The sequence below is a fragment of the Balaenoptera musculus genome, chromosome 16 (assembly GCF_009873245.2).
Source record: "Balaenoptera musculus isolate JJ_BM4_2016_0621 chromosome 16, mBalMus1.pri.v3, whole genome shotgun sequence".
Lineage (NCBI taxonomy): Eukaryota > Metazoa > Chordata > Mammalia > Artiodactyla > Balaenopteridae > Balaenoptera > Balaenoptera musculus.
The window spans coordinates 249,495-265,129 of NC_045800.1; the positions used below are offsets into that span (position 1 = coordinate 249,495).

The 15,635-nt window shown below is 64.3% G+C and overlaps 1 protein-coding gene across 1 annotated transcript; it reads right to left on the reverse strand.

Moving 5' to 3' along the window:
- Positions 1 to 3,175: 3,175 nt before the first annotated feature.
- LOC118882859 lies at positions 3,176 to 12,395 on the reverse strand. Its single transcript, XM_036829218.1, has 6 exons — positions 12,292 to 12,395; positions 7,695 to 7,748; positions 7,561 to 7,579; positions 6,256 to 6,376; positions 5,952 to 6,072; positions 3,176 to 4,522 (listed from the first exon to the last, which is right to left on the reverse strand). The coding sequence occupies exons 1-6, from the start codon at positions 12,393 to 12,395 to the stop codon at positions 3,298 to 3,300; spliced, it is 1,644 nt and encodes a 547-aa protein (XP_036685113.1). The 3' UTR covers positions 3,176 to 3,297.
- Between the last annotated feature and the right edge of the window lie 3,240 nt (positions 12,396 to 15,635).

The following is a 15,635-nucleotide window of genomic DNA, read 5'->3' on the forward strand; positions in this document are numbered from 1 at the left end:
GTCACCAGGGTGTGTCAGCCTCATCCTGGAGGCCTTCCTCTCCTGTCTCATGGGAAACCGCGGGGCTGAAGGGGGGGCTGCTGCAGAGGCCCCGTGGGGTGGCTGCCGGCGGGTGGCGTGCCAGGACGCAGGGCCGGCCTCGGACAGCTGCGGGAGCACCTGGTGACCAGCAGCCTTGTGAGGGGGGTCCCAGCACTGGTTAGGGCCTCAGCCCCTCCCTGGGGCTCACAGGCCCCAGCCCGCCTGAGGTCACCCCACTGAGAGCCAGTCCAGGACCCAGCAGAGGAGCTTCCTGGGGCGTCTGCAGGGAAGGCAGCAGGAGCCCCCACTGTTCCGAGGCTCCTTCGTGCGCACAGGTAGGCCTCCGCCTACATGTGGGCGTGTGCAGGTTACATGTGGGTACGTGTGCATACATGTGGGTGTGTGCGGATACATGTGGGTGCGTGCGCACGGCTAGGTCTCCGCCCCAGGTCCACGGAGCCTGCACCTGCATCCTCACCTGCCCGGGGTGGTGAGATGGGGGTTCGTACTGGGGCAGACAGCGGAGGTTGGGCACTCAGGGGCCTCTCCTCCTGCCTCCACCGTGAAAGCCCTGCTCCTGGGTGACCCCAACCACCGACCACTGGAGCGGGTGGCAAGGCCGAGGGGTCAGAGCAAGCAGTGTGACCCTGGGCAGCCCTGAGTCCAGGCTGCGGGGAGGTGGGCAGGCTTCCTGGCATTCTGGAGTGGCAGGCCTGGGTCCCACGGCCCTGGAGTGGGTGCTGGGGGCTGGCCAGCCTGGGGCCCCCCAGACCCAGGTCCCCGGCGGGCACTCTGGGGGGATCACTTCTCCAGGTCTAGCGCCGCCACTGCCTGGAGCTACCTGGCCCCAGTGCGGGGATCTGTGCCGTACTGCGGGTGGCCAGGCCCCGAGAGCTGGAGCAGGGCTGGCTGAGGCAGGGCCTGCCTGCCCCGGGCACAATCCAGAAGAGGCTTGGATTTCCCACAGCCCACGTTACAGATAATGGTCCCATAGAAAGGCTTGTTTAAACGTTTCCCCTTTCTTGTTGCACAAATGTGCTATTTCATGACAAAAAAGTCCGGCCTTTTGAAGTGACAGACTGCCCTTGTTTTTGTCCGTCTGCCCATCTCTCAGCTGCACGGCTTGGTGCTACTGGGCAGGAATGCCAATGTCATCAGTGGTGTGCCCGAGGAGCCAAGGGGCCATGCATTTGCATACATGTGGGTGTGTGGGCATACATGTGGGTGCATGCGGATACATGTGGGTGCATGTGGGCATACATGTGGGCATGTGCGGATACATGTGGGTGCGTTCGCACAGGTAGGCCTCTGCCCCCGGTCCCAGGCGCTGCCTCCCAGGGCTCCCTGTGCTGCCCCCAGGAGTCTGGTCCCTAAAGGCTGCCCAGCTGCCCAGCTCTGCGCCCAGGGCTCCTGTGCTCTCTGGCACAGTTGCATTCTGGGCACTGAGTGGACCCTCGGCCTGGGCAGGCGTGGCCAGTGTGGCCTGGGGTCGGCCTCTCTGTAACTGTGGGTGCCACCTGTGCAGTCCGAGAGCCAGTTTTGGCCTGAAGCAGGGGTGGATGGACCCATGCTGAGGCTCTGCTGGGGATGGAGGACCCAGTGGGGTCTGGGGGGGGGGGGAGGTTGCTGGAAGGCAGCAGGAGCCCCCACTGTTCCGAGGCTCCTTCTCCATGTGAGGCCCAGACGGTGCCCTTCCTTGGGCATCTCAGAGGCCAGGTGCTGGGACCCTCGGGGTGAGTCTTGCTGCTAAGCACCATCCCCTAGAACGTTCCGGTGCCCAAGCCACCCAGCAGGCTCTGGGGCTCACAGGACACTCCCCTCTTTGGCTGTGCCCATCACCACGTCCTGGCCATGCTGCTTCCCCATCAGCCCCCAACCCTTAAATTTGCAGGGGGGCCAGGCCCCACGGGCCACGGAGAGGCTGTGTCAGGGCCCACCTCTGGGGCCCCCGAGGTCCGGCTCCTGCCTGGCGCCTTTGCTCACGCTGCCCCCCTACCCAGAGCCTCCTCTTCTCTGTCTCTCACACTGCTGGTCAGTCTCCTCTGGAGCGGGAGCCTCTCTGTGCGATCCTGGCCCCAGGATGGAGTGACCAGTACAGCCTCTGTGCCAGCCTCCAGCAAGACACTCGTGTTATGATTTCGTTCAATTAACCTTGTTAAGTGGAGCACAGGGTGCTGGATGGTGAGCCAGGTTCAACAACAGACCACAAGAGACAATGAAACAGGCGAGTTTATTGCTCGCAGGGGAGGTCAGGCAGGCAGGCGGGACCAGAGCACGGGCTTGCATCAGGGTCCACGGGGGCAGTGCTTTGGGGTCCCTGGGCTGGGCCGGATTGGTCAATTCAAACCAAAAGAGTGGGGTTTTGGTCCACCCTGGGGGTCTCATCTAAGGGGTGCCAGGGGAAGGCAGGCCAGGGAGGGAGGGCGCTGTGGCTCACAGGGCTGCTGGGAAGGCCCCTCGGGAGCCTGCACTGGCCTGTGGCTCTGGGGCTGCTGTCCGCGCCTGCACTTGCTGATTGCAAGGCTGCCGGCCAAACGAAGTGGCTCCGGGGCCACGATACCACGCAGGGGCTTAGCTAAGCTCTCGCCAGCACAGCACCTGGCCGCGGGCCGGGGCTCCCCGAGGAGGGCCAGGAACTTCTGCCAGCTGCTCATCTACAGATCGGTAAACTGAGGCCCAGGACAGAGCCCCAGGGCCACTATGCACCTCCAACGTCCTGCCCTGGTGCGTAGGGACCTCTGGGGACCCCGGCCAGAGTCCTGCTCCCCTGGGGGCACAGAGCGACGGGAGCCACTCCGCTCAGCCAGGACTCTCAGGTTGCCCGGCTATCCCCACACCCAGAACCAGTTCGCGCTCCAAGGCTGCTCTCTCGGGGATGAACAGCGTCAGCAGAAGCGGAGCCAGCCTGCAGGGGCAGCGCAGGTGGATGGACCGCCCCCTGCTCCGGGGGCGTCACTGCAGCCCCAAGCACGCCCTCCACCCGAAGGGGAAGGAGAAGCAGAAGCCACCAGGTCTGCAGTCAGGAGCTGGGGCGGGGCTGGGGCGGGGCTGGGGCGGGGCTGGGGCGGGGCTGGGGCGGGGCTGGGGCGGAGCTGGGGCGGAGCTGGGGCGGAGGCCACGGGCAGAAAGGGCGCCCCGTCTGCAGTCAGTCCTGCTCTGGCCTGGCAGGACGCAGGGGCCTGAGGGCCACCACGCTCGGCACAGGGGACCAAGGGGAGAGGCCTGCGTGCACCAGCCAGGGCTCAGCGCAGCCCCATCCGCAGGGCCCTCCAGCCGTCACACGGGTTTAACCCCGAGCCCCCCGAGTCTCTTCAGCTGCAGAGAGACGAACTTGCAGAAGCACAGGCCCAGCTCCACGTGGCCCGGGGCCCCCGCGGCGTCCTCGCAGTGGGGGCGGTGTGCGTGGGCCAGGCAGCAGGTGTAGCTGGGCGAGAACGGCAGCAGGGCCTCCTGGAACAGGGCCTCGTCCTCGGGGGCACCCAGGAGGGCCCGCCTGCAGTCCCCCAGCAGCACGTACACGAAGCAGGGTCTGTTCCTGGTCTCGCAACCCGTCAGCGCCGAGTGCGGTGCCAGCAGCAGGCTGGCCTCCCCAGCTCTGCGGACCAGCTCCCACATCTTCCTCTTGGAAAACCTTCGGAACCAGCACAGGGCGTTAACACTGAAGACCATGAGGACGGGGCAGAAAAATGCATTGGCGGTGATCAGGAGGAACCGCTGAGCTGGGTGGCGTTCCCTGAGCCCTAAAAGCAAGGGGAGGAACAGTGATGCCGAGGAGAGAAGAATCAGGACGATGCCAAGTGTGATCCTGCAGCCCCGGTACGGCAGGCAGGACGCGGGCGACCGAGCTCCGCTCACGGTGCCCATGGCATGCGTGTGCACCTCGGGGTCCTCCAGCACCTCCTTCAAGGGGTACGGGACACCCAGGGTGCTGAAGGTGCCCACCTTCCACGAGGGCAGGTTGCCCCTGTTGACGCAGTCCAGGGTCAGCAGGTGTCCCCGCTGTAGAGCGTGGGGGCCGAGCGCAGGGCCGGGGCGCGCCACACAGTGGCTGGGGAGGCACAGGAGCTGCGCCTCCTTCGGGTAGAAGCGGCTGTCCGCAGCCTCCAGGCAGGTCAGGCTGAGGTGCAGCGGGACCCGGCAGGCCCTCCGTACGACCGGGATGACCGGCTTCCCCTCCAGGCAGGAGCCCAAGAGGGACAGTCGGCCTCCAGCAGCCACCGCCGGCTCTGCATGAAGCCCCGGCTCTGCTGGATGCAGTCTGCCACGTTCTCCAGCGCGTTCCTGCCCGGCGTGAAGTCCCGCTCGTGCAGGCAGACCCTCAGCCCCGCGTGGTCCGCCTCCAAGGGACTGAGGAGCCCGCGGGTCCACGTGGCGTCCACGCCGCTGTAACTCACAAACAGGTGGGACTTCTCGCTTGGCCTCAGTGGGGGGATGGCCAGGGCCACGCCTTCCTCCCTGGGACTGGAACCCGTGGGCGCTGCCCCGAATCTGCCTCTGGTCCCTGCAGAGAAAACTGCCCTTAGGCTGAAAGAGACCAAGACAGACAGGCTGACTGTGCAGACAGACTACGGCCGACCATCAATAGAGGTGGAGCCGCAGTCACGACCAGCCACTACCAGCCCGGGAAGCCGCAAACCACCCAAACCCACCAGGACATGGCCAACGACTGTCACTCTTCCCCCTTCCAACTCGGGACCCACCAGAGAGAGTCGCAACGCTCCCCTAACTTACTTCCAGGACCCAGCCTCCCGGGGGGCAGCCTGAGCCCCCTTCCCACTAGGAAGCCTCCTACTCCCCGCCCTGCCAAACCCCAGTGACCTGGACCCCACTCCAGCGTGCCCTGGGCAGCCAGCCTCTGCTGTGCCCACCCGGGGGTCTCCGGCGACGTCCACAGGACATCTAGCTCCAAAAGGGTTGGGGCTTACAGTGGCCACACCTTCTAGTCACCTGTGACTCATGTGTCAGTGGTCATGGGAGGTTGAATGTCTGTGTCCCCTCCCAGACTTCTTGTGTTGAGATCCTAACCCCCAAGGTGATGGTCTAAGGAGGCGGGGCCTTTGGGAAGTGACGAGGTCACCAGGTGGAACCCCCATGATGGGGTCAGTGTCCTTATAAAAAAGACCCCAGAGGGCTCCCCCAGCCCACGTGAGGACCCAGTGTCTAGGAGACAGCAAGCGGGCCTCAGGGAACCACACCACGCAGCCCTTGGTCTGCGGGGCCTCCAGCCTCTGGAGCGGTGGGACGTGACCGTGTGTTGTGTAAGCACCTCCCGCGGTGTGGTGCGGTGCAGCTGAGTGGACTGGGCCGGGTCCCACCCCACAGCATGCCCAGGAAGGGCGGTCACGCTGTCCAGGGCACTAGACCTCCTCTGCTCTGCACACACCCTCCCGTCGAGATGCCGCTGCTCCAATTCAGCGAGCGGAGGGCTGAGCTTGAACTGCCCTTACTTGGGTCTGTCTGCTTGTCTCTAAGGGCGCCACCTCCCCAGGACTCAATCGTGGGAGCTTTCGAACGTGCCCATGGCCAGCCGTGGTGACCCCAGCAAGCGGCCCTCCTGCTGGAGCCCTGCAAACCCGCAGGCGCGAGGTGGGTTGTGACCTCCCTGCAGCCGGGGGCCCCCAGCTGAGACCCCTCCCCACCTGGGTGGGCAGGGTGGGGTCACGAGGGCTGGGCCAGCCCTGCAAGGCCCGTGTGGTCTAGCCAGCAGCTCCGGGAAACTGTCTCCCCACTCCCCCTTCCACAGGGACCCCTGACGCCGCCTGCCCTGCGGCAGGAAGGCACCACACCTTCCTGGCTAGCAAGCCCTTGTGCCGCGGCCATCCCCTCCTGGAGGTGGCAGCTGAGCGTCAAGGCAGGAGGCTCTGAGGGACACGGTGGGAGAGCCTGGCGCTCAGGGTCGTGTCCCCCGCCCGCCCCCCAGGTCCTCTCACCTGCACTCCCAAGTGGGGAAGGGCGCTCCCTCCACAGCGTCCAGGCGTCCAGGAGGCAGAGGCCACCGCCGTGCTGTCCTGGGCACCAGCGGTCTGAATATTGCACTCACGCTGCCCGCTCCTCACCCCAGTCCTCCGAGGAGGCCTGGGGGCAGCCGGGGATGCTCCCCCAGACAGAAGGAAGCCTTCAGCCAACACTTTCTGAAGGCATCTCTGCTAAAGCTAACAAACAGCGAGAAAATGAAAGAAGGGAGCAGATGAAGGAAGGAGGGGTTGAGGTGCTGGGAAGAGGCACGGGCTGGACCCGGACGCCTGGGAGGCAGGATGGCCAGGGTGCTCTCGAAATCCGTCTGATGGTGGTGCCAGGTGATCAGGGCACCCTGGCAGAGCCCCGTGCTTTCCCGGGGCTGGGCCAGGCCCTCCGGCTGGAAGCAGTGATGGGAAGGGCTGGGGTGACCGGTTTCAGGGGGCAGGCCTGGCGGGGTTCAGGGGTGGGAGTGCACCCTCGCTGCCCTGGGGCTGACTGCCCCTCCAAGGGGAGATCCCAGCTGCTGGGTGACCCTCCCCACACAGCCACACTCTCCTCCAGTAACTTCCCCGGCCCCTGGGGCCCAGGGCAGCGGGCAGCCGCACCCTCCTGTGGCTTCCGGAAGCCCACCTGGCCCCTTCAGCAGTTCTGCTAAGTAACCCGGGCAGTGGCCATCGCTGTCCCTTGGGGCCCTGCCCCTCGATGACTCCCTCCCACCTGGGGAAGGTGGCCCTCAAAGGCTCCCATCAGGCCCATGGGATCACTTAAAAAATAGCTATTCAACCTCATACCTGACGAAGAAACACACGTTAAATCAGTGTGGTACTTACTCTTTTATTCCCATAAAACCACCAAATCCAGAACTGATGAAGTAGCCCAGTGCTGGTCAGCTGCGGTGGCCAGACCTGTCCCCTCTGATTTGGAACAGAACCGGTACTGTGTTCCAGGAGGCCTGGAGAGAGGGCTCTGCCCTTTGAGGACCAAATTCCGCAGGAGCTGTAACTGCGGCTGACTTGACTGTGCCTGGACTATGGGATCTCGAGGGACCTACGTTTCCAGCGTCGTCACGAAGGATGAAAACGACTTTCACTACTTGTCCCTCCCTGGGGGTCCTGCTCCGCTCCGCCGACTCAGGTGGACTCTTCCAAAGCAAGGGGGACGGGCCACCTGAGGTGCCTGCGCCCAAGGCGGGGAGGGGTCGGTCTCCTCGTCAGCTGGCTAGCAGGCCGGAAGGAGCAGGGCAGGGGTGGGGACTCAGCCGCTCCGTTACCTGCGCAGAGGGTGGGGTCCCCGGGGCAGAACTCCCAGGCGCCCGGGGCGGGGGCAGTGTCCTTGGCCGGGGCAGTCCTCCAGGAAAGGTTGTGTGGGAGCCCCCTGACGCCCCAACACCCGCAGCTTTGGGGGCACCCAAGCCCCGGGGTCTGGGTGGGTCAATCTGCCAACCAGAGCCCTCCTGGCTGCACAGCCCCACCGGGCTCTGGGCTGAAGCATGTGGGAACCCCAGCTTCCTCCACCCCCCCACCCCGTATACCTCCCCACCTCCCCAAACCTCCCACGCCTCTGCCCGGCTTTCACACTCACCAGGTCCACGGGGGTGGGGCTGGGGGTGAAGGATGGAGTGAGGGATGGGGGGTGGGGATGGGGTGAGGAGAGCGAGGCCGGAAGCTGACGACCGCCCCCCCCCTCGTCTTAACTCTGCTTGGCAGGTCACTGACCTCCGACTTCCAGCTTGGGGCCGGGTGGGGGGCGTGGTCAGAGTATGGCGTAACCTGAAAAGAAACATCCATGCGACAGTTAAGGCCTGTAACAGCGAGGTCACCCTGGGGGCGGCCCCAGGCTTTGGGAGCTTGGGGGCCAGGCCACTTGTCCCTGCCGTCCTTGCCCACCTGGGACTGGCTCTGGACTCCTGGGGGCTCGCCTGGGACTCGGAGCCGCAGCCTGAGCCCAGTGCCCTCAGCCCACTCACAGCGCCCCCCCCAGCCCGACTGGCCTCCCACGGTCACCCAGGAAGTGCCCAGTGGTCCTCAGGAGCTTGCCGGCGGGGACTCTGGGCTCCGCCAGTGCCTGCTTTGCCGCCGGCCTTTGGTGGGTTCCCTCGGGGGCCCAGGAAGGGCATCACCTCTGGGCCCCATGATGCAGGGGGTGGGGCTGGAGCTGCCGGGGCCCCCAGGCTCTCCCCAGCTCAGGTGCCCCCACCCCCGTGGCTCATCTTTAACTGTGTTCGTTGAAAACCTGCCTCTCAATAGCTTCAGTGCCATGAATAAAAATTTTGTTTTCTTTTAAAAAACAGCTGCATGTGGGTCTCAGGGCCCATGTCCCACCGGAGACACGTCCAACTGTTAATGGTCTTGGAGAGAAGACCCCCTCCCCAACAGTGCAGCGGAAGGTTCCTGGGAGGTGCCTGGAGTGGAAGTAAGGCAAAATTAATCGTGTACTCACGGACGAAACCAGCACCAGGCTCGGTCACAGGAGAAAAGGCCTCCAGGCCCCAGAACTGCCCGCTGAGCTTATCTGCTGGCTGGACCCTCAGCTGCTGGCTTAGGCCCGGATGTCCCCCTCAGGCTCTTTTTCCCTGAGAAGAACAGACGCAGCTTCAGAGCAGGGGAAAGGACGTGGCCCAGGGGGCCCATCTGCTCTGAATGAAGGGGAGGGTCCAGGGCCGAGTGGGGGCTGGTGGGACACGGGGGCCGGGTGGGGGGGGACATGCGCCAGCCCTGTCCCAGTCAGCCCCCTCCTGACAGCCGCACCTGCCTGCTGGCCCACTCCCACCCAGAGGGAGGGCACCCCACCTTCTGCTCCTCCCTGCCTCTGGGGTCCCGGCTCTGGTGCTTTCTTGCTGCAGGACATTAGCAAGCACTGCTCCTCTGGAAGGCCTCTCTCCTCCCAGGCAGCACAGGGGCAGGCAGTTCAGGGCCTGTTGCCCTCCCAGCCAGGCCTAGCTCTGGGCCTCCCAAGAGGACTCCCAGGGCCACCGGCCTTGTGCACCCTGACCCCTGTGCCACCCCTTTGGGGCCACAGCCTCTACCAGCTGGGCAGGTGGACAGGCCCGGTGCCCAGCTGTGGACTGCTTCTCAGCAAGGCTCAGGGCTGCGGGTGAGATAGGCTGGGACCTGGGACCGTTTGCGGCAGTGCTGCGGTGCTTGCACCTGGACACACGTCTCCTGGAGCAACAAAATACAAAGTAACTGTGTGGGACTGAAAAGAACTGCGTGCATGGCAGTTGGGACAAATTCTGGACAAAAGATACAGAGACCACAAAAACACAACTGCCACTTTTTAAGAGCCTGGAGCAAAAGCAGGGAGTCGGGAGCAAAAGCTGAGTACTGCACATGCCCCCTGCACACACCACCACCTAAGGGGTGGGCAAACCACCTAAGCCACACCTCCGGCCCGACCCCCTGGACACACCCCTACCCTCCCCCCACATAAGGAGCTCGCCCCCTCTCTTCCCCGCCCCGCCAGGGAGCGAGCAAGCAAGGGGGTCTGTTGTTTGTTCTCACTCCCCCTTGCTGCAGCAGGGGCCCCAATACAGCCTTGCCTGAATTTCTTTTTTTTTTAATTATTTCTATTTTTGTTTAATTGATTTATTTTATTTATTTTTGGGTGCATTGAGTCTTCGTTGCTGCGCTCAGGCTTTCTCTAGTTGTGGCGAGCAGGGGTTACTCTTCGTTGCGGTGCGTGGGCTTCTCATTACTGTGGCTTCTCTTGTCGCAGAGCACGGGCTCTAGGTGTGCGGGCTTCAGTAGTTGTGGCACACGGGATCAGTAGTTGTGGCTCGCGGGCTTAGTTGCTCTGCGGCATGTGGGATTTTCCCGGACCAGGGCTCGAACCCGTGTCCCCTGCATTGGCAGGCAGATTCTTAACCACTGTTCCAGAATTAGATCATTGTAATGGCTGCATAACTTTGTGAATACAATGAAAACCACTAAAGTGTATACTTTAAAATGGAAGATTTTGTGGTATGTGTATTATATCTCCATTTAAAAAACCAAGATGGCATATGGGCAAGATAGAGTTAAAGGAAGCTCACTGGTAACCAGAGCACTCAAAACACAGCAACGGGGCCTGCAAGCTCTGGACTCGCTTGGACGGCCCCAGTGGCAGTTCCACGTGACCACGGCTGTGACAAGATGCTGACCATGCAGGGAGGAACTGCTTCCTGCCAGAGCCCGGCGCGCTGCTGCCCTATGGGGCTTGGCGTGTTTCCTTAGAGCAGAGCCCAGAGGGCTCCCGCCTCAACCGGGCTGGGGTTGTATTCTGCTCTTACCCCACCCCCTCGACGCGGAAAAACAGGGAGTGGCCAACACCCCTGTCCCCTCTCCTGCTCCGTCCTGTCCTCGCGCCCTGCTTGACCACACCCCCCGAGGCGGGCCTTTGCTCTCCTGGGACGTGGGAGGGCTGCCCCCCTCTTTCTCTCGCATCAAGGCTGGACTGGATGACCTCGGCCCGCTGTTGTCTGAGCCTCTGAACGGTGTCTGGACAGCCACGGGTGCTGCCTGGGGGGAGCGGGGCCTGCTGGCCTGCGGGGTCCCCAGATCTGCTCTCCCCGAGCTCCCTTGGCCCCTTACCCTCCAAGCCCCTCAGTCCCAGCGCTCCGGCCACACCAAGCCTCCGTCCCCTCTGCCAGTCACGCTTTCCCTCTTTGCTTCCAGAACTCAGGTGGCGCCTCTTGAGTCAGGCCCCCACGGAGTCGCACCCCTCCCCAGCAGCCCCCAGCACAGGCGCTGCGTCTGGGCTCACTGGCCCCACCTGGCAGGGCTCCATGAGGTGGACACGGCGGGCATCTCTGTGTCCGGGCTGCCAAGCAGCAGACGTATTTGGGAAGGAAGGGAGGGAGGGAGGGAGGGAGAACCGAGCTCCACACGTGTCACTCCACACGTGACGGGCCCCTCTGCCACTGGTCAGCTGTGTCCACACCTGGACCACGCCCACCCCCAGGTGCAGCTCCAGGCTCAGGGATCGCCCCCGGCCAGGGCCTGCCCCACGACCCCAGAAGGGGTCCTGGGCTTCAAAGGCCTCGAGGTGGGACGGCAGGAGAGCCCTGGGCCCTGCGAAGCCCACGCCCGGCGAGGACAGGTGGAGAGGGGCCCCTGACCAGGGTCGGAGATGGTGCTGCGGGCCCGGCTCCCTGCTGACATGTGCCTGGAGCACAGAGAGCCTCGCGCAGGCCGGGCCCCTCCCAGACCCCAGAGGCAGGGAAGGCCCCCAACTCCGCACAGCAGGCTGCAGGGGGGCATGTGCCCCCCCAGGAGGAGCCCTACCTCCCACGTGCCAGACCCTGAGAGCCCTCGCTGCGGGCGGGCAGGCACTCACATCCTCTCTGTTTTCAAGGCCACAGCAGGACACTGGCCCAGCCCCTCACCCATCTGGCATTTCCTGTTGGGCAGCCAGTGGCCAGTCCTCACGGTGTCAGCTTTCTACCAAGTTGGTGTGCTGAGGTCCTTTGGCATCTCGGGCGGGTGACAGGGCAGGAACACCACAGGTCAAGGTGGAGTCTGGATGCCAGAGACAAAGGGCTAAGGCCTCGGTAGCCCTGTCTGGACCGAGCTGCTGGGGGCCGTAGCTCCTCTTGGGCAGAGCAGTTCCACAGAGGTGTCCACTGCAGACAGACTGAGAGCCCAGCCGGTCAGTGCCCTCTGTGAGGCCCAGTGTCCACTGCCCTGTGGTGGTCCTGCCTTCCCCGACGCCAGCCACAGGGGACACAGCCACTTCCTACGCAGCTGAACACAGCCTGGGGCAGCACCCCCTTCCCCGGGACAGCACCCCTCAGGGACAGCCCCCCCCCAGGGACAGCCCACCCCAGGGACAGGCCCCCTCAGGGACAACACACCCCTGGGACAGCCCCCCCCAGGGACAGCCCCCCTCAGGGACAGCACCCCCTCAGGGACAGCCCCCCCGGGGACAGCACCCCCCAGGGACAGCACCCCCCGGGGACAGCCCCCCCCGGGGACAGCCCCCCCCAGGGACAGCACCCCCTCAGGGACAGCCCCCCCCCAGGGACAGCCCCCCTCAGGGACAGCACCCCCCAGGGACAGCCCCCCTCAGGGACAGCCCACCCCAGGGACAGCCCCCCCCAGGGACAGCCCCCCCCGGGACAGCACCCCTCAGGGACAGCCCCCCCCAGGGACAGCCTCCCCCAGGGACAGCACCCTCAGGCACAGCCTCCTCAACTCCTCAGCCACCCTGCAGAGTTCCACCACACCAGGTCACTGCCTTGCACCCCAGCCCATGTTTGGTCTGACCCCCACCATGTACCTCACTCTAAAGGTTGGGGCGACTCTGAAGTCTGGGGAAGCTGGGCCCTATCCCCACTCTGGCTCAGCTGGCCGGCCATGTCCCCACAGCTCAGTGTCCCCAGAAGGGGGCGAGACCTCCGACTCCTGACCTGCAGCAAGACTGAGATCCCCCAGCCGCATGCCCGCGTCCCGGCGAGAAAGTGACCGAGCACAGTGGCCCCTGGGCAGCCCAGAGCCGGAGGACCAGCCTGATACACGGTGCGTGGCCTCCCGACGGGAGCAGGGTTTGCAGGGGCGCGTGTCTGTGCACAGACAGGGCGGACCCCGAGAGTCCAGCCACGCTGTGCTGCCGGCACTCAGCACGGTAAACCTCGCGGCCTTTGTAACGTTATTAATGTAACAGGCTACTGCCACAGATACTTTAAATAGATGTGCAGTAAATTGACTCTCACTTGAGCGAACATGGACATTACAGGGTTGTCCACGTGGGCCGGTTGAGGCTGCGTCTACGGGGACGTCTGGTAGCACCGGAGTGACCACCGGGCGTTGGGGTGATGCCTCCACCCCCCCAGGCAGGCTCTGCTAGACAGGCGTCGCTGCACCCACAGCCCCTCCCAGCAGGCTCTGGAGCCTGGGAGGCTCCCCTAAAACAGCATGTCCAGTCTCTGAGCAGGGAAGGTCTCAGGGCCGGGGCAAGACACCACAGAGCCCCCAGCCCAGCCCTTCCAGGGACCACTGCCAGCAGAGCCCCCAGCGGGGGAGGGACCTGACCCAGGACCCCAGGAGCCCCTGAACCCTCCCCGTCTGAGGTCAGGAGGCCTCAGTGATGGTCTGCTGCACTCCAGACCCTGGGCCTGGTGGGAGCAGGCCGGGTCCGGTCACAAAGCCCCCCCGCCACTGCTGCCCAGCCCTAACCTGGGGGAGGGGAGACTCCGTGGAAGGAAGGGCCTCATGGGGCGGGTCAGCGTCAGGGGCATGGTGAGAAACAGCCAGGGGTGGCCAGGCAGCTGCCATGTGGCCCCTGAGGGAGGACAGAAGAGGGGTGGCGGGGTTGGCCCCCCACCGTACCCATGAGCACTCATGGAGACAGCTGTCAGCCGCCCACCAGCCCAGTGACCACCACAGCGGGCTGGGAGGGGCACGGGGTGTGAAGGGGCTCGGAGCAGGCCACCCCAAAATACGCCAAGGTGGCATATTGACTCTTTTGAATTAAAGTTACTTGAGAAACAGTCAGTAGGCAAAGGGCATTCTGACCCTCCTTTGTCTCCCTGAAAGCAGGAAACAAACTCCCACGAGAAGCATCCCCACAGGCACGGGGATGGAGGGCATTTTCTGGGCCAGAGACAGGGAACTCAAGGCCAAGTTGCTGTATAATCAAACTTTGTTACTTCTTCATTAATTTGCCACCCCAAGCAAAAATCCCTTTGTTTTGTCAAATCTTCACAAAGAATTGATTCTTTGTCTAAAAAGATATATAAACAGTCTGTTTTGATCACAGACTTAGGTCCATATGGAACCTCGCATGTACAAAATCAAATTTGTTTGTTTTTCTCCTGTTTATCTGCCTTATGCCTATTTGATTATTAGACCAGCCAAAAGAACCTAGAAGGGTAGAGGAACGTTTCTCTCCCCCAACAGGAGGCAGTGCCCGGGCAGCTGCCGATCACACCACCTCCAAGAGAGGCTGGGGCGCGGGTGTCCCTGGGGACGGGCACCTGCGTCCTCTACCCCGTGGCTTCCCGGGGGTCTGGACAGGGAGCAGGCACCCCAAGCCCAGCCTGCTCTGGGCGCCCTCTGCCTACAACAAATTCAACAAATCTGTTCACCAACAGATGTTCACGGAGCACTTTCCAGATCCATTCATAGGACTCCCGCCGAGCACATGAATGTCCCCTGTGGCAGGGAGGTGGGGAAAAGGAGAGGCATCATTCTACTAGTGGTCTTAAGGGCTGGGAAGGACGGGTGTGGCCACCAGGGCTGGTGGTCCGGGGAGACCTCGCTGGGAAGGGGACACGGGGCAGGCTGTGCCCATGACAGGGCCCAGGAGGTACTGTGAGGGCTGTAGGGGGAAAGGGGAGCCCCCGGTTCTGGGTGTGGGCTTGGCATGTGAGGCAGGGGTGGTCCTGCTTCCCAGGGGTGCTGCCACGGAGGTGGGGGAGCCGGGAACCCGAGAACCACAGTCCCAGCTGAGGGGGGCAAGCACCCGTGGGGGGCAAGGGTGACGGTCAGCACTCGGCCTGGCCACGGCTGTCCCGCACCTTCATCTGGTCAGCCTGAGGTTCACCCACCGAGGCCCGTGGCCAGGTAATGTCTCTGCATTCACGGTCCCAGATTTAGAAGAAGGCCCTCCTGGTCCGGTGCCTGGGACCCCTCACAAGGCAGAGGCTGCCACGAGACCCGAGGGCCACATCCTGAGGGGCACCTCCTGGGGGTCCTGTGTGGGGGCCACCAGGCTGAGCGCTCCTACCTACCCTGCACTGCAGGGTCCTCGGGCTCTGGGAGCTGCAGGTGTGCGGGCGGCTCTGTGTGTATCTGTGCGTGTGTGTCTCTGCGTGCACGAGGGTGCGTGGTGTGTGTGGAGGGGAAGCCCTGCCCAAGGGGCCTTCCCAGTGACCTGAAATGGTGTCTGTGACGCTCGGCTGAAGGAGAGGGAGAGGAAGGAGCAAGGCCCAGCAGGGGGGGGACAGGAGGTGGGAGACGGTGCTCCTGCAGGAGGGGACCGAGGCTTGTGTGTGGGCGCCATGGCAGGCGCCAGCCCCGGGGAGGGGGCTCCACTCCGCAGGGCACCTCAGAAGCCCCCCGCCCCCTGCCCAGTTCAGGGAGAGAAGAAGCAGGGGTAGCTTGGCCCGGGGTTCAGAGGCTGCAGGGAGGAGAGCGGGAAAGTGGGCCGGGGCGGGGCAGGGAGGGATTCCGACTGGCCTGGGGGCACCCTCATTCTCTGAGCTGACAACAGGCGGTCATCTCCTCGGCCGGGAGCAGACGCGCTCCCTGCGGAATTCTGGTGGGCTATAGGCCTGGGGCCCGGACCCCGCCCAGTACTGCCTGCACAGCTGGTCCCGGGTGCCACCCCCGCAGGGCCACACAGCCTGGATGTGCTCCTGGGCAAGGGACCTGGCCAGCAAGGACAGCGTCCCCTGTGCCTGTCTGTAGCCGCCCTGCCCAGGGGAAGGGGAGCAAGGTGGCGGGTGAGGATGGGACCCCGCTAGGCTGAGGCCTGAGTCCGAGCAGCCAACTCTACCATTCTCTTCTCGCAGCCACACCTGTTAAGTCCTGCCCCACACCTGGGCGCCTCCAGGGACAGCCAGACCAGGCCTGCAGCCATCTCTGCCGACGGCAGTTCCCACCCCTCCCCTACTTTGAGCCACCAGCCGGCTCCTGTGACAAGCAGGACCCTTGCTTCCTGAGGCCTCAGGGCAGCGG

Bases quoted from the DNA above. Each gene is read 5' to 3' on its own strand.
- LOC118882859 (XM_036829218.1), bottom strand. From the start codon at position 12,395: ATGCGGCTGGGGGATCTCAGTCTTGCTGCAGGTCAGGAGTCGGAGGTC. The intron at 6,073-6,255 runs GTCCAGCCCGTG...GACTGGGGTGAG, and splicing joins CCTGCCTCCCAGGCGTCCGG to GAGCGGGCAGCGTGAGTGCA. The intron at 4,523-5,951 runs GTGAGAGGACCT...TTTTCTCTGCAG, and splicing joins TTCCCCACTTGGGAGTGCAG to GGACCAGAGGCAGATTCGGG.